We start from the raw sequence: 23,525 nt of genomic DNA on the forward strand, positions 1-23,525 counted from the left end.
GTTCCATTTCGCTTGAGTTGAACAGCGTGAATTGATGCCTAATTGAATCAATTTTTCAGAAATGTATTAGCTGTACCTGAGCTACTGCACAAATTCCTTAGCCACCTAAAAACTTAATACAGAGTAGACAAAATGAAAATAAAATATAACAAACTAAATCCTGTTTTAAAGGGCTGTACACCTTTCATATATGAAATCTCCTCTTCTTGGATAAAGGACTACAAAATATTGCAGATTCATCGACACCACAGAATTCATCTGTACCCTAATTACCACAATCATCATGGATTTCTCACTGATGTTTCAGGCATGATGTTAATATTGCAATTTCAGTAAAAATGTCAAAGCATACACTGCAATCATATTACTTCTGAGGGTGACATTTTAACAAGGTACATTATAAAAGGCCAGTCTCTGTCTGCAAGATGTTTTCATGCACTTTTTAGTTTGTGAAAAAGAGGTGTTGAGTAAAAACTAATTAAAAGGCACATTGCAACATTGTTGCATGAGGTTTTGCAATAATTATCCCATGCATTTTGAAATCCAGTAGTACTAAACTCAAGTAGAGGCCCTGAACTACGTAAGCCTGTGTCTGGGTAGAATACTGAAGTAGACAAACTCCAATTCTTATTTGATTTCCTTTTTAACTGCATTTCTGCACAACATATTTCTATCTAGTTTGCCAATGGCCGTTTTTAGAGTAGACTACAAAGCAGAGTGAGGAAAAAAACCAATTAAATTGGTGAACTGGACATAACTCAGGACAAATCAGCATAAGATATGGCATTCTATATTACATTAAAGGATTCAGATATTAAGTCAATGTTGAAATGTAATGCACGGCTTTTCAAGGAAAAGGTCTCAAATGCCATTGTGAGGACGACCTCATAGAACTGGCTCCATGCTCTATCATGATTAACAAACATAAACTAAGCACCAACTAACATTTGGTGGATGGAAGTAAAAGTTCAATGTCCACATGACATGTGTAATAGTACCTGACATCTTTCCACTAAGTATTTATTCTTTCATCTTATAATGAAAGAAAGAAGAATGAAACTTCTTAGAGCAATGATGAAAAAAGCAATTGCCACATAAGACACTAAGCCTGGTAATTAGCCAGGTGAGTAGTTCTAAAGACCAAGTAATACAGCTGAGGTATATACACTCAAATTAGAGGAAGACAATTTCAGCATTCAACAATTTCTTTCAGTAAAGAGCTGCTAGCATGAATTTCATTGACAAAAGCTATTATTCAATGGTTTGGGGGGGCTTCTTTTTAATCAAGCATTAAAAAAAACTGTACGAGAACTTTCTAGAAAAAAAGCAATATCTACTCATACTGCAGCATTTCATGTAATTTGTAGGTATGAGACAATTGCTCTGATTAGTCTGGTTCTTTTTTTCCACATAGGAGCAAAGAAAGATTAGATGGGACATTTTACTAGAAAAAAATGTATCAAAATTGTCTTGCACTTGCAACCAGTTTTTGAGGTTTTAATATTTAGCATGCAGCAAATAAGCTATGCACAATCACATAGCTGACAAACTCTCACTTAATACAAGTCTCTAGTGTGGCTGAGTAATTTGGTGCAGTAATTTGGCTGTACATTTCTATTAATATTATCTTGGATATGAAATGACTCTACACTTAAACCAATGCTATTCGACACGCTAGATTAAACAAGCGCTCCACATCTAGTAATGTCTTTGCAGTACTATCTTTAAAAAGGTGCTTATTTACCCATACAGCTATAAGCTCATTTATTATTATTAATAGAGTTCCAAGAACAAAGTAGCAACTGCCCAAATTAACCACTACTGCTGTTAAGTAGTACTTCTGAGGCAATAAGCAATTACAGCCTGTGCACCAGAACTTCTACTCATGCCAGTGAGAGGGAACAGGTACATCTTGAGCAAACTAAACCAATTGCAGTACTCAGGTTCCTGCTAAAACATACTCCAATCGTGTGGGAAAAACTTGGAAATCAGAAACCAACCTAAGTTTCAGCTTTGAGAGACTGACTGCAATGGAGATGGTGCTCCTTAATGTCCTGCTTCATCTTACTGTCTAGAAAAAGAAAGCTCCCAGCAAATCAGACTTTTTCAGATTGTACAAAATATACTAAAAACAAAAGGAGAACATGGGCAGACTTAGCTTCAACTTTGAAAATAACTGCATAAAGATAAACACAGTGCCAATACAGCTGTGCTACAGTTCCACTGTTGCTGAGAATGTAGTGTATGTGCTGGCTCCATCAGTCATGTTCATGAAAGTACTTGGAAAAATAAAATGGAGGTGTTGTTCCATCATGTATTTTCTAAATAATGCAGTAGTCACAGAAAAAGATCTACTTGTAGCAGAACTACTATTTGAATAATAATAACTTACACCGTTTCGTATAAATAGTAAGCAGTTGTTCCCAGCCTCCCACATGACAAAACAACTCAGAATATAGACTACAATAAGAATTGAGCAAGACAAGAGGTAGAATATATTTTATGGTTTGTTAAGGTAGTTTTCTAACAAAGTTAACTAGTATGAAAAGTAGCACTCTGAAAATTGCACTCAGATTTCTCAGATTTGCCATATCAAGTGTGCCTAATGTATTCTGCCCTTCGAGCTGAAACTAAGCTCAGTCTGCAATCCTGTGTTCTCCTCTATTTCATACTTCATCAATAACAGAAGCTTTCCATATCCAGAGACAAATTCTCATCTCAGTTACACCAGAGCAGCAGAAGAATTATTCAGCTGATTTCATTGGATTTAGGTCTTCTCTACAATGAAAAGATTTTAACAGCATTTTTCTTGAAATATATTTACAGGTTCAGGAACCAAAGTAAAATATCTTTACGCTAAGTGCCTTTTCAGCAATAACTATAATCACTGTTGCTCGTAGACCAATATCAACATCCAACCCATGAAAGCAAAATTGTAGCCTAATATAGTTAGAGCAATCAGTGATTCTATTGGAAAAAAAAAGTTTATTCATAATTTACAAATTGTAAGAGAGATCCTAATCTGTTCTTTTGTTACATTCTTAGATTAAGACTTGCAGACACCTGATTTCATATAGAATGCTATCAAGTCAGCAACAAAACTGCACTGAAATCTCTGTCTGGAACTGTAAACAACATCATTCCAGATAATCCAGCAAGCATCTAATCCAGCCCTTCCTAACTGTGCCATTTTCGCAGTCTCTGCCAAATTTTAAAATACCAAGAAGCATTTTGCCCAAGAAAGTAGTAATTATCATTGAGTATGATTAATAACTGCATGCTTTTAATCATGGCTACCTTTCAAAGCAGAATGATACTACTAGAGCAGGCAAGCTACTCAATAAGCAATAAAACCCCCCAAAACAACTCAGAATCAACCATCCAGTTGTTCAGAACTTGGCTTTATTTATTCCCAAACTCTTGTACCTTAGCACTTACTAGAATATCACTATTGCTTTATATACTGAGGTATGTTTTGAGAGAGCTGCTGTGGGAAATATGCTACAAGGTGAAATCCCTGTAACAGACTAGATGAAGGCATATGAGCTTCATAAAGTACAAAAGCTTCACCTTTGTATCTCAGTGGTTATAAAACAATGAAGAAAAAGCATTGGCTGATGCAAGTCATACCACTACATCATGTTACATGTTAGCCCTGACCTGTACCAACTCTGTTCCTCCAGTTACCACACTTCTGCGTTTCTACCTTAAATCACACAGGAAGAGGTTAACCCAGAGGCATGGATTTACAAGAGGAATGATCATCTGTGCAAGACGAGGCTGGCACTACCACGCTCCTTTTCAGTGAGAAACCTCACGATTCCTAGAGGAACGAGTGCCACAATAACCTGTCAGCCCTGCAGGCCCAAGTCTCTCTGCTCACGAGGAAACTGGCAGCAGCAGCCCTCCCTGCAAAGGTACGTCTGGGGCAGCGCTGATAGGAGGTGGGTGAGGGTAAGGGGCTAGGCCCAGCCCAGCACTTAACTGGGAGCCTCAGAGGAGCTGTGCATGCGTGCACAAGAGATGGGGATGTCCTTGGGCACTAGAAACCAGAGAAAAAAAAAGAGAAGAGGGCAAGAAAACATGCCTGCACAGAACCAAAGAGATACTTGAGAATAAATGAGGAGATGCTCCTGGGGAAAACAAAAGAAAACAAACAACGAAAAAGAAAACAAAACCATAACTCTTACTCATCTCCTCAACATTTCTGTTCTTGGTTTTCTGGCTTTTTGCATGCAAGTATGGGACAGGAAGTCTGAAAATCAATCAATAGTTGCAGAGCTAAAGCTGAAACATCTGAGTTACTCATGATTTCCATACGTGTTCTTTTCTATGTTTATCTAAATAACAATAATGACAATAAAGCAGCAGGGAGAGCACACGGACAGAACGATAGGAAAAGGTCAAGTATGCAGCTTTCTGCACACTTGAAAAGAAAGTCTTTTCCCATTTCCCACTACAATATCAGTTTTTGCCCAAGTATGTCATCTCTGTCTTTGCTAAAATCAGAAGATTTTTGTGGTGGGAGGACCTCATTATATCTGTCTAGCTCAGGCTGTCTTCCCTTTTATTTTCGTTTAAATCATTAACACTCATCATACTGAAGTTTTTAAGAAATATATATAGCTTATAAGCAATTTTCAGTCATATCAGCTTATAACAGGCCTTTTTCTCCACTCTGCAAACCTTTGCAATCACAACCCAAAAAACCCTTATTTATGCCATCTCTCTATTTTTCACAGGGAAAAATCTCATTCTCCCCCACACTTTATTGTTGTTTGTTTGTTTAATAAAACATGCATCACTTCGTCATCCAATTCCCTTGTTCACATCTTTATCTGAGGTGTCAATAATCATAGTTGTCTTTCCAACAAGAAACAGAAACGGAAATAAAGCTCATACTGCATAACAATGTTACCTGCAGTGCTACATCCTGAACAACTTGAGCAACTAAAGCAGTCTGCATCTTTTAGTTCAAAATAGACAGAGGAAATCAGGCTTTTGAAATGAAATGTAGCAAGCTGAGCAATTTATTCTAAATACTGAAGATTAAATTACTTAAAAACTACCTAGAAACAAGCCAGAATCCCCTCTCTTAAGTCTTCAGCATCATGTTTCAAAAATGTATTTCAGCTACTCAAAATTAAAACAGGAGGGGAAAAGTTAGCAGAATGATATATATTTATTGCTAAATAATTAATATTAACCCCAGTTGCTTAAGACAGTATTACTGAAGTCGTCTTCACAGCCAACTTGGCAATACATAGTCTAGAGCGCCCTCTCTCTTTTTCAAGAGGAGTTTCAGGGAAATACCACATTCATGAAGATGTGTCAGCACTACTGTTTTTCAGAAAGTCAAACAAAATAGACAACTAGGCTGTATTAAAAAATAAAACGTAAGTAGCATAGCTTAATTTAAGAAGCAGTCTATACTTGAGTAACGTGATTTTACTTTAACACAAATACTTACAGAGCCATCTGAAATTGTTCAAGCCATTTTTTCTTCAAATCTTTAGTTTTGCAATAAACTTCTAAACCATTTTGACCTTGGATATGAATGAGGTAGAAGCCATAAGACCACTGTAGAAAAAGACAGGCAACACATGTCACCAGATATGGAGAACAAGAAAAAAAAGAAAAAGAGAAAAAACATCTCTGTGTTCCTTAATAAAAACCCTTACCTCAAGAGCATGCAATTCTGTTGACACTGGATTAGCTAACTCAAACGTTTTAACTACATCAGAATAAAGCAAGTTGAAATCTCTAAATAGTCATCTCAGCTTGTGGATAAAACATAAAACTCTCTAAATAGATTGTATACATACTTTATAAATTCCTGTAAAAAAGTTTCTAATTGGTGTCAAAAATACATATATTCTACATAAACATTATTAACAAGTACTTACCTTCTTATTTTCTTTATCAGTAGTGGGGTTATTAGTAATTTTGTATTTCTGAAGATCTATTATTTCCTTCATTTCGTAATTATCACCTCTCCGCTTGCAAACAATTACAGCCAGATCAAACAAAAAGATATGCCTATGAAAATGCAAGGTAAAGAGGGTTAAAAACATTCCAGCACACCAAGTCTCATCTTATAAACCTTCGCATGTGGCACTTAAAACTTTAAATGAATTAACTACTAAATAACAGAACAAGAAACACTGAAAGTACTCTTGCTAGTGACGTAGATTATCTTACATGATTATGAAATAGCTAATTTCCCATAGATAGCTTCTTGGCAAATTCACTTGCTAAACAGTGAATGTCTCTAAGAATGCATATTGAAATTCAAGTGCTCTCAAGAATCACTGAACTGACCTCAAGTATGCAAAGAGAGAGTTACTTCATAGGCATTTTAATAGCAAACACCAGAAGTCATGACATCACCTGTCTTGCCTTGCACGTTTGTCTAACGTAGTTATTCTTATCTCCCCATCACCCTGAGGTCTTCCATACTGTAAGAGAGAATGGTTCTGAAACAGAAACACACTTGATTCAGTACACCAAAAGTGATAAGATAGCACACTCAAATGTTAGATCACTCACTCCTTTTATCCCAAAAGGGGCTTTTCAGGTCACTGTAATTTAAACTAACTACAAAGACCACTCCCAGAGTAATGCCTCTTATTTTATTATGTTGGCCAGTCACACAAGAGGCAGATGTTGGAGGTCAAACCCTCCCACCAGTATTCCATTACATTTTGTTGCTTTGGAACTGGTGGCAGCAGAGGGGCAGTCTGACAAAATGGAGTCAGACATGAAAGCACGTGGGAGGTCAAGGTGTGCCACTGAATTCCTCCATGAAGAAAAAATGGCACTCATTGACATTCAATGATGCTTGCCGAACGCTTATGAGGACCAAACAGTGCATGTGAGCACAGTGAGTTGATGGGTGGTGCATTTCAGCAATTGCAACAGTGAAAGACAAGCCAAGTTACGGACAGCCATCCATACGTTTTTGAGCACAGCATGCAGACTTTTCTTTATCGCCTGTTAAAATGCATAGCTAATAGTGTTAACCACATTGAAAAAAATAGCATTTTGTTGCTGAGAATTTGCTCTATCCAGCAGTGCTATTGTACTCCTCACCCCTGTTGTAGTTTCCAGGGAAATAAATAGGAGGCACTACTTGAAGAGCAACCTACATACAGTAAGGCATCAAATTGTTCTACATTTGTCTTCAGACAATTTTTTGCATTACAAAATCACCGGAATCATTGTACAAATACAAACGTTTATCTATACAAATATTTGTAAATACATATAGACCCCTAGCAGGGATTGACAGAATTTTAGCAGATATCTCTGCAAGTAAATCATCATTCTATCATTCTAGACCAAGCAAGTCATACTTGCACATTACTTTCATCAAGAATTCTTACTATCTTCGCATATAACAGGAAGAAAAATACACATACATCATTGCATTTGATCAAAAGTTACTAAGAACTGTTTAAGCTAAAACTATCACATACCAAATTCTCTATTGATAGTTGAAATTGTCTAATTTCACGGAGTGTTTCATTATCTCTCTTCACTTCATTTACATACTGAGCCAAGTCCTAGAGCATCAACCAGAAAAGGGATCAAGTCCAAAACAGACCACTTCAATACATTATTTCAGCAAATTTATTTCTAGTTCTGTCCTAGGCTTATCTTCACATTTATTTAAATAAAGACATACATATATTCAAACACATACATACTTGATGGTAGTGAATTACCAATCTGTCTGCCTAAATACACAAAAAAAGCCTCTGCAAATCTTAAATCAAATATACAGCTTTCTTCATTGTATCTGTTCAAATCCAAATCCTGTAGCAAGAAAGGACAATGTACTGTTTTGTTTTTGTTGATTTTTTTTCCTTTAAAAGGGATGAGTTTTTTTCAGTTTTATTAATGTCATATTCCAAAAACTGAAGATGGAAACGTAATAAATGCAGTACAGCTGTGGCCTAAAAAAAGCAGTCAACATTCAAAATCAGATAATAGGAAAGGTAAAAAATATAATGTAATAGAAAACCAAACATAATGCTCCTCAAAAGTAAGGATTTAATTTATATTAAGGAATGCATATTAAGAGGGACATAAAAAGCTACTACAGAGTAGTAGTGTTGTACAGCAGAGAGAAGATATTACATAGATTTTAAAGGAGTCCTTAAGGCGATATACTGCTTGAAGTCACAGGTTGAGATCATTATTGTCTCCCTTACCAGAGTACATAACATACACATTTCACTAAAGCCTTTAAACAGCTTTAAATACACTTGAGTAATAGTGACAGTTTGCTGGGGCTTCTCTGTTTATGGCTAGAGATAAGGAGGAAGCAGCAGTAGTAATTGGTGAGGTCAGGGACGCTGAGAGCAGCCATTAGAAAAGGTATTCTGATCTTCACAACTTGCTTTTACAGTATCCTTCAATATGGCTACAAATTTAGGAGGGTGGGAAAAGCATACATATTTTTTCTAATAAAATTTTAATCAGAATCTAAGAATAGCTGCAATTATCACACCAGTTTCCCAAAGGAATGCAAGCAGGATACATTCACATCAGTCTTACAAGAGTTGGTGTAGAAATTAAATAACCCCTCGGTTGTTGCTAAAAGAAATCTCACAGTCAGATTTCTTTGCCACATTCTCTTTCCAGGGAGCAGTACCATCTTTTCAGTTTTTTTCCAAATATCGTTTTCAAGCAGACAAACAAAAGCCTTTAGAAGCAACAAATTATGTTGCACTGCTACTTCTACTGCTCTGACAGGGCTCAGTACGAAAGGATACAGTATAATTGGGAGGAAAACGATGTTGTGACCTTAGTGAGAGATGCCAGTTCCCGCAGAATTATTTTTTATTATTATTGGGTGGCTGACAGAACACAACTGCCACAATCATTCTGACAAAAGTTTTCTTAATTGGTCTTATTTTGAGACCAGCCATCACCAGAAATAATGAAGCTAGGCTGCACTCTAGGAATTCAAGTAGCAGTATAGGCAGCTGCATGACTGAAAACTTACTTATTCTAACTTGTGCATCTCCTGTGAAAAATACAGCCTGCAATAGAGGGAGTTAGGACCTATACTGTGTTGGTTCCCCCCACCGCAGGACAGAAGAAAACTCAATTCCACCACATGAATTTCACAATTCATGTAGAAAAGCCAATGGAAGCAAATATTTCACTGTAGAGAGGAACACAAAGTAATATTAAGGCAGTACTGCTCTTCTATAAAGCATGTGTTTGTGCCACTTGCAGGTGAATGTACACTGCCAGGTACTGTACCTAACGAAAGATACCACTAATTTCAAGGGTAAAGCGGCAGAGATCATAGAAAAACAGTCTTCTAAAAAAAACATCTTCATCTCATCAGGAAACCACCCACCTTGATTAGAATTGGTTTACAGTTACAGAAATAGTCCTACATTTCCGAACTAAGAACAAAGTTATTGAAACACCTGCTGCTTACCTCAGTACATGACAGCAAAGTGATTTAAAAAGTAAATTGAAATGAGGAAGCTCCATTTCAGATATGCTCCCTTCAGAAAATTACTAAATTTGTTCCAAAACTTGGAGAAAGCCTTCAACCACGTACTCACAAAGTACACAATGACTTGAGCAAACATCTATTTCATCTGTTGTGAAGAACACTATATTTTCCAGGAAATCTAGTTATTAACTACCGTTTTGAATGCCAACATGGGTATAAATTCTTGATCGGCATGACTTACCTTCATTGCATCAAGTGCCAGTTTTAGATTTGCTTTCTCCATGGGATCTGTAGTGTGCTTTACCAGCTCCTATTGACAAAAATAGTTAAAACTTCCCTCCCATTGTCTGCCAGTTGACAACAGAAGTTATTATTCCACGCACCATCCCTCAACAACCACCAACCCACTCCAACCAAAAAGAAAAAAGAAGAAAACCCACACCTAGGAACAGAAAACACAACCTGAGAATTCACATTTTCTTCCCATCTGTGACCAACCTGTAAGCTGAGCAAGAACTGCTGTAAACAAGTAATTGGCAAAGATCATTTGAGAATGATATAGTCTAAACACCAATATTTGTATTAATGAACAATCATTAGAAACTAATTTGGCCTACACAGCAATTAACTATTGCCAATCAGATCATTAGTCGAGTTCATTTGCTCACTGCTATCCAATGTATAATCCCATTCCAAGGCATTCAATTGGCTGCAGACAGGGAAATACGCTACCAGTAAGATCTCAGCTAACTGGACAACTACCTAAAAAGTTACTGTTTCCATTACACCTAAGGCAAAGCTGACTCAGAGGACACGTTCAAATCACAGGTAAATATTCAAAGAACTTTTTTAGCCTCTTCCCCTTTGGAAAATGTTTTTTTTCATTTTCATCTGAAGTTAACAAATAACCTCCTAGGGAAACAGAATATCTCTTCTTCATGATTTCAAAATAAAATCAAATATCCCAGCTAGCAAAAAAAAAAAAAAAAAAAAAAAAAAAAAAATCCTTGGAAATAGAAAAGTATTTATATTTGAAATTACTATTTTAAGAGTTTTACTGGATTTTTTTCATTTGAAGTCCATAAAATATTTTTTGTACAACATATACTGTTATTACATGCTATCTCAAACTTTCCAACATAGTGACACATGGTATTTCATCTTCTTATAATATAAAGGTTGATCATAAAAATATAGAATCATAGAATCGCTCAGACCTTAAAGATCATCAAGTCCAACCACAACCTAACCATACTACCCTCACTCTAATAACCCTCTACTAAGAAGCCATGCTTTTTAAAAAGCAGTTTCATCATTCATTTTGTTCCATATTTCTGCTGATCAAAACATTGATGGCTCAGAAATATTTCAAAAATTTAATATACAAAATCTAAGTTGTTCCACAGAGTCAAAATTTTACTATACATACAAGCAGTAGATCTTTTTTAAAACGACATTTTATAAGCATCAGCAGGGTTGACAGTCTCATATAGTAATATATTTCTTTGCAGCTGAACTAATGAGTCTCCTGGCTCAGCTATCAAATTAAATTTATAAGACTCTCCACCCTTATTACAGGGCTAACTGTGAGAGCTCACGCTTTGTGGGTTATAACAAGAAGCATTTCAAAATAAATATGGCTTTATTGTAATTTATGACAGCAGAGAAGCATCTTAAAAGTATGCTGTAAGTATGGTTCAGCTTCCTTGTTGGGGAATAATGATCCACATTTCAAAGCACCACGATTATAGCGTGGTACTACTAACCATTTTAAACATACCAAGAATGAAAGGTTCAAATACTGGGAAACAGCTGTGTTTTTTCATCATTCTCAGATAAGTGTCAGCTCTGAGGAATCATCTCTTTAAAAAAAACCTGCACTTCACCGGATTTTTATTTCATAACAAAACAGTCTCAAATCTATGGATATGTCAGTTACCTCCCCTTGATAAAGGCTTTTAGCTCTCATTCTTATAAACCACTGATGATAAACAATCACAGTCCTGTTATTCAAAAATAAAATACCTGGAGCAGTAGGTGGTATTTTAGCACTCTTTGCATTGGAACCACTAAAAGATCCCGCAAAGTAAATTTCCCATTATTGGCCCTCTTGGAACATTCCTAGTTTGAAACAGAAGAATAAATTAGGACAAGAGTTTAAAAAAAAAATAAGTATTTAATTTCCATGAATATCATGTTGAAGTGACTCATTGGCTACGGTAATAACTTGAGCAAATGTGAGATAAAGCCTTTTAACAAACTGGAACAAATAAGAAAAAACATGGAATAAACATCACAACAGAAATTAGGCATAGGATTGAACTGGAAAAAAAAAAAGATATTGCCTATAAGCAGAGCAAAGGCAGCAGACATTGCAATCACCTTCAAAGAAGGAAAAGACAGTTTTGGAAGTAAGCGCTCTTGAAAGCCATTTCTGGGCAAACAGAGGAGGTGACTGTAAATATCCAGAACAGATCTACTACAGGTACCCAATGTCTGAGTTTCCTGCTTTCTCCTCCTAGTTAACAGTTTTAATATTTTTAGCAATGAAGTGAAAAGATATCCACAGCATGTCCACATAAAACACCAGACTGCAGGTGCAGCTGATGCTCTTCAGGGCACATCCAGAAGCAACCTCCTGAAGCCATCACGGAAAAAGCAAAGTACTACACCTTGAACACACTAACTCGGGTCATACTAACCCTGAGTGCCAGCCAGTAGCCCAGCTGAAAAGAACTAAGGAGGGTGTCTTGGTAGGCAGCAAGCCCTTAGAAGCTTCAAAATAGGCTTATTTGGCATAGAAGTTCCTCCCACCTTGAGTTATTCTGCAATTCTGTATTCTCAGCCAAGCTATGACAAACAGAAGGATATCAGTTTCAAGAATAAATCCTAACCCTACTACTGCCAGTAAAAAGCTTCACTCACTTCATCCATTCAGAATTCCCAGGATCTGTATCTCAGTAGATAAACATCAACTTGAAGAGAGGCTCCCATAAATTACAAGGAAAAGATGAACAAATTCAGTTTTAATCCACTAGGTTTTTGACTTGGATGAAAGCAGGACATAGTTATCAGAACACACAATACACACACACAAACATTAGAAAATTCTTATACCTCTAATTTCAACTTAACATCTTCTTTTGTCTTAGAAATGTTGTCTAAGCACGATATGGCTGTTTCCACTTGGCTGCAGTACTGTCCATAAATAACCAATCTAAATCAAGGCAAAAGATAAAGAAAAAAGGGAACTTATGCTTATTTCAGGAAAATTCTTGATCATTTTTCACCAAAAAAATACAATCCTGTTTTCAACGGGATCAGCATTTAAGTATGCAGATATCATACATAGCCAGACTATAACAAGGAATACAAAGAAAAATTTTCAGAAAGATGAAGTTTAAAGCTGCTTTCAAAATGCTGTAAAAATCACTGCACCTTCCTTTAACATTCACGTTTATGCTGCAATAAATGCAGGACTATGCGTTAAAAGCAGCATAACCACTGTCTAAGAGTAAAACACTGTTTATTTACAGCACTGCAGATTTCCAAGAGTGCAGTGAATAAATTCTCTAACGAGTTTAATAGGAATAAATGTGTATATCCCTTAAAGAACTGTTAAGTTATCCTAACTGATCCATTTCCAACAATTTCTACCTGATCACATCATGAGAGCTTTCAAATCCAAGTAACAGTGTAAATTAAAACAAATACCCAGTAGCTGACAACAGAGCTAATGCTTCATAGAAGAGTCTGGTTTTATAATGGTATTCTCCTGATTCTTCTTAAGGTGCTTCTGTTAGTCCAACTGCAAAGTTCTGCTTTGTTATACTTTTTCCATACATTTCTTCAGGTGATTCCTTCTCTGTGTTTCACAATTCTTTTTTGGGTCTCCTAAATTCCTTTATCCGCAACTGAATCTTGGCACACACAATAGAAGTGATACTGACTAAACACCACTTCTGATTACTTTCAGTATGTGCTACAATGCTGGCCCTACATCATGCTGTTTTCCTTTTGCATAATAAACCTAAGCTTGAAATTTCTTCCCAGTGTCCTTTGTTGCCCTTAGAGCACACATTTCAGTGCTACTTTTGAAAAATAAGTGTTTTCCAGAGCAAGTTCTTGTCCCCTATTGCCCTTCTAGAGCAGCAGCAAGTCTATCAGCCTAGGGAATATTTCTGTCCTCTGCCAGAGAAGCCGAGATAGAGGACCTTAAAGGCAAGACTGTTTATGGACAGTCTGGCAGGTCCCCCTCCCTCAGAAAACAACTCACCCATCAAACATTTTCCAGGTGCTGTTGCTCAGTTCCTCATAAGGCCATCGTTAACCCGGCAATCCTCCTTCCCCATCACACTCAAGAGAATCCAACTAGATCCCACCACCGTTTCGCACTCTGGATCCAGAAACTCATTTTTAACCACAACCCAAGGGCTACTAAGTCAGCACTGCAGCCCAGAGCACCATTTTTCAGCTATGTATCACAGGTCTTTAAGTACATCCATACAGCTCAACAGTTGTTCAGTACTGTTCAGTACAAAAATACTATTTGAAAAGGGGTTAAAAATATTGGCAACTAGCCTACAGAGCACAGCATGCTCCCGTGGCTATCCTTTTATTAGTCTGGCTATTTTTGACAGTTTGAAGGTTAAGTATGCTTGCTTCGCTGCCATATTTGCAGGTCAGATTAAGACTCTAGAGTCTTCTCTTTCACAGCTACTTTCTCTGCTTTCACGTTTATCACCTCACTTGTTTTGTTTAACCTGGAATGCCCTTATCACATATCCTTGTCTTATTTTGCACCTTTTATGCCATTATACTATTCTATTAAACAATACAGGTACATGCTATAAAATATCTGGGATTATTTGCATGATTAAAAAAAGCACTGTGGGCAAAAAAAACCCAAGTTTTGTTCAAAATACAGCTGCCACCTGTCTACAGAACCACATATGCTAGGAAAGACATTCAAGATCATGTCCAACCATCAACGTGACCTAGCATCTCCCATCATTAAACCATGACACATAGTGCTACGTTCACGTATCTTTTAAATATGTCCAGGGATTGTGACTAAATCACTTCCTTGGACAGCCCATCCCAATGCTTGAACGCTCTTCTCCATGAAGAAACCTCCTCATGACCAACCTAAACCTTCCCTGATGCAACATGAGACCATTGGTATAAAACTATGTAACAATTTTGCCAAAACTGGAAGTAAAAAGAGACAAAGCTCATTAAGTAATACATGACATTCTGACTTCCAGGCTCATAACACAAAATACTAGCTTTATAATGCTGATGTTGAAATCAATTTCAGTTGAGAAATATTCATCAAAAGTATAGTAAAATGATTTCACAGATTAGGCATAGATATCATAATTAGTAAAAATTAGTACATAAATCTTACCTCTCCTTGTAGTTAATAAAAATTTGATACAAGTTCTGATCGTTTTTGTTAATAATGGAATCACTGATGTCCTGTGTTAGACTCCTGTGAATTTTCACCAAGTCCTTAAAAACAGTGATGAGAAGGGGGAAATTATTTTAAAAACAGATTTAAGTTTTAAATATAAAAATAAGTGGCTTCACCATAGATCCATTAATTGAATAAATTGGAAAACAGATCATTTGGGGTTAGAACCTAAATTCAAGGTTTTCACATCTTCCACACACTGCAATAAGAAAAGCTGAATTCCAAGAACTACCTATTTAAGACTCATTTATTCGGGCTTGGAATGTGCACTGTTAATTCATCTTCATTTTATAACGATCATTTTAAAATTAAGCAAGTCAAGTAAATGCTTTAGTGACAAGATAAAGTAATGATTCATGTCCCTGAGCTGTGAAAAATTAGTTTTGTACATTACATTGGTCAATTAGTGATGTTCTAGTGCTAAGTTAACTGCAATCATAATGAGTTTCCCAATACAGCAGACAACTAATGGCTGAGAGAGAGGCAAGAATACTGCAGAAGAATTTTCTCCGTGAGCACGGTAGAAAAGAATCTTAGTTTGCTATTATAGAAGAAAACCTGTATGCTATTATAGATGACACCAGCCTTATGCTGTATGGATGCTGTCAGAAAAGTCATAACGAATTAAGTCAAAACAGGTTAAGAAATTCTATAATCAGGATAATTAAGTGGTATGCAGACCTCTGTAATGAAAAATAGAGGACTGTTTATGAAAGCTGCCAAAAATTGTTAAACACAGTAAATGATACATTACGAAAATACAAAACATTGAGTTCTGAATTAAGTGAAAGCACTTTGCCTCATACTGATGGAAACTGAGCATCTGTAAGGTCAATCACATCACAGCTGATGTAACAGAAGCTTAAAACCAATCAAATTCAGTTGCTACCACTTGTACAACCATATCCTCAGAATCCTAAATTCCAGCATATAGAAACAGTACTACAGAAACGCTTCCAGATGAATGCACTACAGCAGCACATTTTTTCAGGAGTGTACAGAGACTCAGCTAAGCAGCAAACCTGAAATGAATTTGAATGTTAAATAATGTCTTTAAACTTCTCTTTCCATGAAAATTACTTCACTTTTTAAATTCAACTAATGCTAACGTCATTTAAAATTAATGAAGTGTCAATACTTCAGTACATGATGTTTGTTTCTCCCTCTCCCTCCATATGTCTGCATGTACCTCAAATGCATGCAGAGACATACATACAAAAGCATCTCACATGCATACACAGAGGTGCACACATGTACACAAATATACAACCATATATACATTTTCAAGGATAGAATTTTGAATTCTGAGCCCTGATGAAAGCCACTATTTAGACTGGTGAGCTGTGGTTGGGGCCTTTTTTCTTAATAAAATCTATTTTAACATCAGCAAATAATTTTGCCAGCTAGCATCCTCATATAATCCGTATATAACAAACAGAGCATCACCCTCAAGCACCAGTAAGTCACCACAGCCTGTTAATGGTAACAAATCTGTCCTATTTTGAGACCACCACAACCGCTCTCCACATTGCCATTCGCTGTAGAGCTTTAACAGCTATTTTTAGTTTAAAGTGAGCTTCCACTGCCCTCCAGCCTTTCTGCTGAGGAACTGCTGCAGAGACAAGGTCTGAGCAGAGAAAATACTTGCACATTTTTTTTTGGCTTACACAAGTCCTACGTTTCTGTCTGTGCTGTCAGATGCCTATGAGACATTAGGAGGAATTAGACATAACTGTGATCTTGTAAAAGCAGAATACTGCATGCCTATAACAAAAAGCAAAATAAAAAAATAGCTTAACAACAGTTATGTTTTGCTAGTTCCAGATCACAGATGAATAGCTTTTGTTCGTTTTACTCCTCTTATCTCAATATCATAGATTCATTTCAGTAGAACGGGACCCTTAAAGGCCATCCTGCCCAACTCCCCTGCAATGAACAGGGACACCTACATCTCTACCATGTGCTCAGAGCCCCATCCAACTTGACCCGTGAATGCCTCCAAGGACAGGGCACCCTCCACCTATCTGGGCGACCAGTTCCAGTGCATCACTATCCTTACTGTAGAAAACTTTTTCCTTATACCCCATCTAAATCTCCCCCCCATTCCCTTTTTTTTTTTCTTTTTTTTTTTTTTTTTTCTTTTTTGGTTTGTTTGAGACCATTTCCCCTTGTCCTCTCACAACCGTTTCTGCTGAAACGCCTGTCTCCTTTCTTACAGCCTTCACTATACTGAAAGGCTGATCTATCTCCTTACAGATCTTGAAGGAGTAGTGAGTAGGCTGATCTCTCAGTTTCTGTTTGCAGTGCGTAAGCCCCTTTTACATCCCTGTGAAGCATGTCACATTGGCTAGCTTCGAGGTATTCAGCGCAGGTAAGTCAGTGTACCTGGGCACACTGCAGTTAGAAAAATTTGCAGTAGGTGAGGAAGGTCACATCAGAGCTTCACTCAGAGTGAATGAGAAACATTATCATAGGACCGAACAACAATTTGTTTTTCGAAGCAAAGGGTCCTCTAAATGTCTCTTGACGTATTCTAAGACAAGTAGGTTACTGATGTGTGCAGCACTACTTTGGACTAATGGTCAAAGAGGAGGAAATAGTAGCTATTAAGATTCACAGTGAAAACTTTAACAGAGAGACAAATATGGAAAGATGTGAGGTATCACCTTATGATTCAACAGTTCAATAACTTCTATAATTTAACTGTAGCCAGGTTGGTACTAGCTCAGCAATTAAAATATTTTTGCAGACCAGGTCCCATTGAATAAAAAAATCCCAAACACCCCTTCCCGCAGCCCTGAGAAGCTGCAGGACATGCCAGAGATAGCCAACACAAATGATCTTTCATAGGTGATTAAGGTTTGATGTGTTCTGTGGACCACCCTATGGGGATCCTTCCTTTACAGTCTGCCTCATAAAAGAAAGTCCTTTCATTTCTCTCTGTTCAGAGAAGCTTCAGACCATGTCTGATGTCTTTCTTTCATGTCAGATAAAGGAAAGATATCTGCTGGATACTTATATCAACTACAAAAAAAGGTATGTAAAAATTGTCATACTATTGTGAACAGGCCAAAAATAAGTGGGACAAAGTGATAATCACAGGAAACCTTGAAAAGTTCAGTCAAATATTGTCTCCTAGACACTTCAGAGGATTTGCTTTTCCTGTCCAGTGCCAGATTCAGAATCTAAAACTTATTTGAACATCAAAATGGCTGCAATGACAGACCGGGCTAGATACAAAGGTTTGCAGACTCTTTATAGAAATCCTATTCAAAGCACTGCTGAATGTTGAGTGGTAGGCAACATAACAGGGACTATTTCATACAGTCACTCCAATAGTGGCATATTTTAGAAATCAACCTATCTTCTATAAATTATACTCTACAGAACAAAAATGATCCTGTTTGGTTTATAAGTGGTTAAACTTGCCATCTGGTACAAGAGTACTATTTGTCATTTTATTCCATGAAAAGGACTAAAGAAAATAAAATAGTGTGCATACTCTTTTTCATCGAGTACTCTACTGCTACATAAATCAATTTTGCACTGCATTTCAAATACCCACTTTATGCACTAACGCAAAACACAAATATATCATAACCAAATACAAATCTTATAGCTCTTTATTAAATACACAGTTACTCACAGGAATGTTGATGAAAACAGTTTCAAACTCTGATGCTGACATAAACCTTTTCAATGGCACCATAAAAAACTGCAGGGAAAAAAAACATACGTTGACAGTGTTGTTGTATTTTCTAGAATGTTATAGGAACACATACGTAATGTTTTTGTAAAGTAGTGATACTTACTTTCTCTATTGATTCCAGAGTTTCAGTGTATTTCTCTTCAGTTTGTTTTATTTCAGCAAGACAACAACTTCTTACATCATTTTCAGTATGTTTCTGAAATTACAATGAAGCCAAGTTTATGTTACTAACAGGCACCCCGAATTGTTAACATAGTTAATTAAAATTTAGAAATTAGGATAAATGCTTCCTGAATTTTTTCCTGCGTACTGCAACCTTCAAAGATGATAGCAGTAACAAAGAATATTTTAATGCTCAATTAGTTGAAGGCTTTCAAACTTAGTCTACTAAAACTCCACATCAAAGCAACGTTATGGAAAGTTTGTTTAGGCAAAGAGACCTGAACTGACTGCATGTACTTCAGAAACTGAAAAAAAAAAGAGCACATAATCTTAATTTAAATACTGAGCAGCTAATAATTCCATTAAACCTAATGGGACTAACTCATGTAATTAACTTTACACTGCTGTAAATATTCAGGCTAGTGCCTGCACTTATTTACAGCTTTTCCCTTTTAGTTCTCAAGTGGATCTTTCTCTTAGGGCACAACATGAGCACATGTACGAACCAGGAAATGCAGTGATCACTAAGTCCAGCTCTTGTCTGTGTTGATCTGGGGTTATTTTTCCACACAAATTAGAAAACTCGTGTGACATTTATGTATGAGCGTTGCTTCAAAAGTAATACCTCCCATTTTATGTTGTTGGACAATGACCAGCTGCCTGTAATACTTTTACAAAGTCTTCCGGACCATACCTTATGTTTCTCAATCTGTGTAGGCGATTCACATCCTGTACACAACAGATCTTATGACCAGATATTACTCTTCACAGATGGAATCAGGAAGAATTTAGCAACCTAGTACTATAGTCCTATGCATTCAGAAAATGACTTTCAACTTTTAAGCAAAAGACTTGATTCTCTTCCAGCAGTGGCAGTACTTCTAGAGTCTGAAATTTTAGAAATGAGCTCTTAGTATGGCCAAGAGTTATACTGAGTTCTCTGCCTTCTCCACTATCAGTGATATCGACACATCTCGTAAGTATAACACAGCAGATAGCAAACTGTATTTAAGCTGACAGTGAGCGACACACAAATACTGTTCTTGGGAGACACAAAGCATTTGGGTTGTTACTAGAGACTCTTAAAAGCATCAGGTTCTTCCGAATATCTGCACAAAGATTGTCCTGAGCTTATCTTTTTCATATGCAAGGAGTCCTTCTAGGAATATTCAAATGAAGGAACTGTGTTAAATCATCTTATTAGCACACAGTGCATTTATAAACCTGAGATGAAATTATCACAAAGCAGAAATAATTACCACATTCAAGAAAGCTGCCAGAGCAAAGCAATTGTAATGTCTCCATTCATTATATGTTGGGGAAGAAATAGTTAGCTGTACCATGTTTTCATGTTTCATTTATTTTCTATTAACAACAAACACAGTCTGTTCAATCTGACGTATCTAGGCTACGATGCAATCCAATTTAAAGCATGTAAATGCTAAATTCTCTATTAATCATTTGCTAGAAAGGCAGATAGGCAAGAATAGCATTTGTAACCAGAAAGAAAGAACTAGAGAGTTTTCCAACTGCCAACTGTCAGCGATTACCAACTATACGGTAGAAAAAAACACCCACTTCTCCATTATGTGAATTTCAAATCTTCTCAGCTTCAGTATAAAATGAAAATAAAATCATAGTAAATAATCCGTACAAATCAAATGCTTCTCTAAAACAACCTACTCACAACTGAATGTGACATGATTAGGTACGAAATTGTCTCATCTCAAATTTTAGTCAGTTATTCCAGAAGTCTAACATTTTGTCATCAAACAAAAGCAAGCTAATAACTAACAGGTTTCTCCACATCAGAGCTTTGATTTTTTTATGCGTACTAGCTGCAGAATACTGTACTAGCAGAAAAGCAGACTTTAAGTCATTTAAACTTGAAACTACACAGTTATAAAGATTAAAACAAATCAGTACACTTTCCAGATGATTTCTGGTTTGTTTGTCTTGCTATTGCAGTAGGAACTACAAAAGCAGAAAACAAATCACATCAGGTGTCTTTTATATCTCTATTGAAAATCTCCTCTAATTTTCAAAAGAAATCAAAAGAGAAAGGTCTTAAGACTTTTTTTTTATTTCAATTAACATTTTCACCTGTGTCATTGTCAAGATTATTTGTCCAAATTATGGCTGAAATACAGCACTTCACAATATTGTATATTATTTTTTTATTTATTTATTCTTACTTTTGAAGTAAGCAATGAATTTAATCACTTTTAATTAAAGGAGCTGGTAAATTTTACTATTAGCAACCAGTAATCTTATATTTGAGTTAAATAAACTACGTTTCTTTCAAAACATTACCAGAGATAAACACTTCCCCAAAAGAGACCACAAAGTAGGAGATAATGCACTGCACACTACAGATCCACATGCAATTAAGCATGAGTGAATCTCGGTGAAACTAGTTATAAAGAGGTAATTTCACAAATGTTCAATAGTCACTGTTGTGCAAAAAAAGTAAGGAATTAGAAAACATACAGGTTGCTGTGCTGCTTCATCTTTCATTAGGTCTTCATAAACCTCCCCACCTTCATCTTCTCCATAGACACAATCATACAGCTCCTCATCTTCATCAACACCAGTTTCACTAAAAAGGAAAAAGAAAAATAAGAAAAAATAAAAGCTGTGCAGCACAGGCAAGTTACAATGCCAGCTCTGCAAAGGAGTCTTTTTTATACAAAAAAAATTGCTGTAGTAAATAAAGAGATTAATTAATAGTAGCCAGTGAAGAGAATCCATAAAGGAAAATTCAGTCCACTAATTTTATTTCCTCAACAGATTTAAACTATGATTGTATGATCGACACAATAATGAAGACTGAATGAACTTACAACCACACAAAATCAGCTAGGCATTAAAAGCAGCTTGTCAGGACAGTTGTGTGAGGACATACCATTCAGTCCCACTCTTCTTTTCATCCCTTTCCCCACCACATCCAGAGGCAGGGAAGCTGTCCCTTCTGACTACCTGGCATCCCACTGTAATGCAGGACAGTGGCACAGGCTTCCTTCCTGCCTATCTGGAGGTAAAAATATAGTGAAGACTGCAGAGCAAGCAGCTGAGAGTGTGTACCTCTATCCTATAAGCAACTTTCTGCTACCCAAAATGATGAAGTGTTCCTATTTAAAATCAGGTATTTAAAAGAAAAAAAGAAAAATCAAAACAACGCAAAAGAAATGTCCTAATATGCAGACAACATAATTAGCTCCACATAAAGTCAATGCTCAACTCTGCCCTGAGGTAATTTAGCTTCATTAGAGTCAGCACTGTAGGAGTTTTGCTTAATTTGCATTAAGACTGTACATAGTCCATAAAACCTCTTGCACTCACATTTCTTAGATTACATCTAGAAAACAGCTTAAAGATAATGAAAGTAGTTTGATCATAATACAGAGACTTGGCTCACATTTGCTAATAATTTGGGGATTTTCTTGTAGGAAGATAACACTGATATTCTTCAGAGTGAAAAGAAAAAAAAAAATATCAACCCACTCAGGTACATGACTACAGTTTAAAAGGACAATTATTTCAGTAACTTAACTGTCTGCATGAACCCAGGAAGCATATCATAAACTCCACTGTAGCATTTTTTCTTCTTTATAGACAAGTAAAGAAGAAAAATCCATGGTATGAACAGCAGCTACATCAAAGCAAGAAACCTACAATGTGACACAGGCAAAGAAAGCAGGATGGGGACGAGACCAGTGAACCAAACACCGGTGTAATTTAAGCTTCGGGACAGCACACTCTTACCCTAGCTCTTATCCAGCATGATTCCTAAGACATCTGGAGAAGTCTTAACTACCGTTATACAGTATTTTCATGTCTATCCTACTCCTGCCTCTAAGCCAATGCAGAAAATTTGCAATAATTAATAATCCTGCAAACACCCAAAAAGGTAAGTACATATATACGAAGAAATTCATTGAATTTTCTTTGAAAAATTAAGACAATTTCCTTGGGTTCCTTAAAACTGGTACCATAGTTCTCTGAAAGCATTCTCCTTGTTCAGACAGATAATTCAAAAATGCATGCATGATTCACTTCATTACCAGAACCCTTTACAAAACATGTTTCTTTAAATATATATATTACACTCTTCAGATAAGCGTTCATAATTAATTCTTTCTGGTCACCATAATGGCAAACCGAAAAAAAAAAACTAACTAATATCCCCTTTTTCATTAAAATTATGTGTTCTATAACATCAGAAAAATAATGGTGTGTAACTGAAATGCAAAATATTTAACTACAGGTTTACAACATACTCTATCAAATCAGGAAGACATTTGTAGACATCTTCATCATCAACACTTTCTTCTGTGGGGAAGGGCCTATAGAGAGAAAAATATTATAAATTTGTATAGTTGCAAAGTCATCTTGGTTTGGCTTCTTAAGTTTTCATGCAGATAATTCAGTTCATTAATGTTAAAATGTTTTGTGCTCCCTTTTCACTTGATAAGCAGTAACATTTATATCTAGGTTAGTATATATGACTTGATACTTCATAAAAACCCCACTGATAGACACTGTCAGCTTTTACAGTGAACTATGATTTTCTAGCACAGGACATGAATTACAGGACTGAGAAGGCTTTTCAGTCTGTTTGGGGTTCCTGGGTTGTTTTGTTTTGAATTTTAAATATCTATTCACACAAGACTGCTGAATTAAAACATACAAAGTGG

General features: G+C 36.3%; 1 protein-coding gene and 1 long non-coding RNA gene across 8 annotated transcripts in view; one reads left to right on the forward strand and one right to left on the reverse strand.

Annotated features, from left to right (window-relative positions):
• Positions 1-23,525, reverse strand: part of VAV3 (vav 3 guanine nucleotide exchange factor) — a 148,155-nt gene that overhangs the window by 70,533 nt on the left and 54,097 nt on the right. For 6 of the 7 annotated variants that reach the window (XM_015290228.4, NM_206863.4, XM_015290227.4 and 3 more), the window contains 12 exon segments: positions 23,109-23,174; positions 21,319-21,427; positions 18,770-18,862; positions 18,604-18,672; positions 14,892-14,995; positions 12,599-12,698; positions 11,507-11,602; positions 9,723-9,791; positions 7,479-7,565; positions 6,391-6,476; positions 5,907-6,039; positions 5,471-5,580 (listed from right to left, as the gene is read on the reverse strand). In XM_015290228.4, the coding sequence (XP_015145714.1) occupies positions 5,471-5,580; positions 5,907-6,039; positions 6,391-6,476; positions 7,479-7,565; positions 9,723-9,791; positions 11,507-11,602; positions 12,599-12,698; positions 14,892-14,995; positions 18,604-18,672; positions 18,770-18,862; positions 21,319-21,427; positions 23,109-23,174 (1,122 nt within the window). 7 annotated transcript variants of the gene reach the window in all.
• The window catches only part of LOC107053912, a 29,183-nt gene continuing 9,315 nt past the window's right edge, over positions 3,658-23,525 (forward strand). Inside the window, exons 1-2 of the long non-coding RNA XR_001467702.4 lie at positions 3,658-3,917; positions 22,444-22,738. This is a non-coding gene — a long non-coding RNA (uncharacterized LOC107053912). The remainder of the gene's footprint in view (positions 3,918-22,443; positions 22,739-23,525) is intronic.

Source organism: Gallus gallus, chromosome 8, assembly GCF_016699485.2.
Source record: "Gallus gallus isolate bGalGal1 chromosome 8, bGalGal1.mat.broiler.GRCg7b, whole genome shotgun sequence".
Lineage (NCBI taxonomy): Eukaryota > Metazoa > Chordata > Aves > Galliformes > Phasianidae > Gallus > Gallus gallus.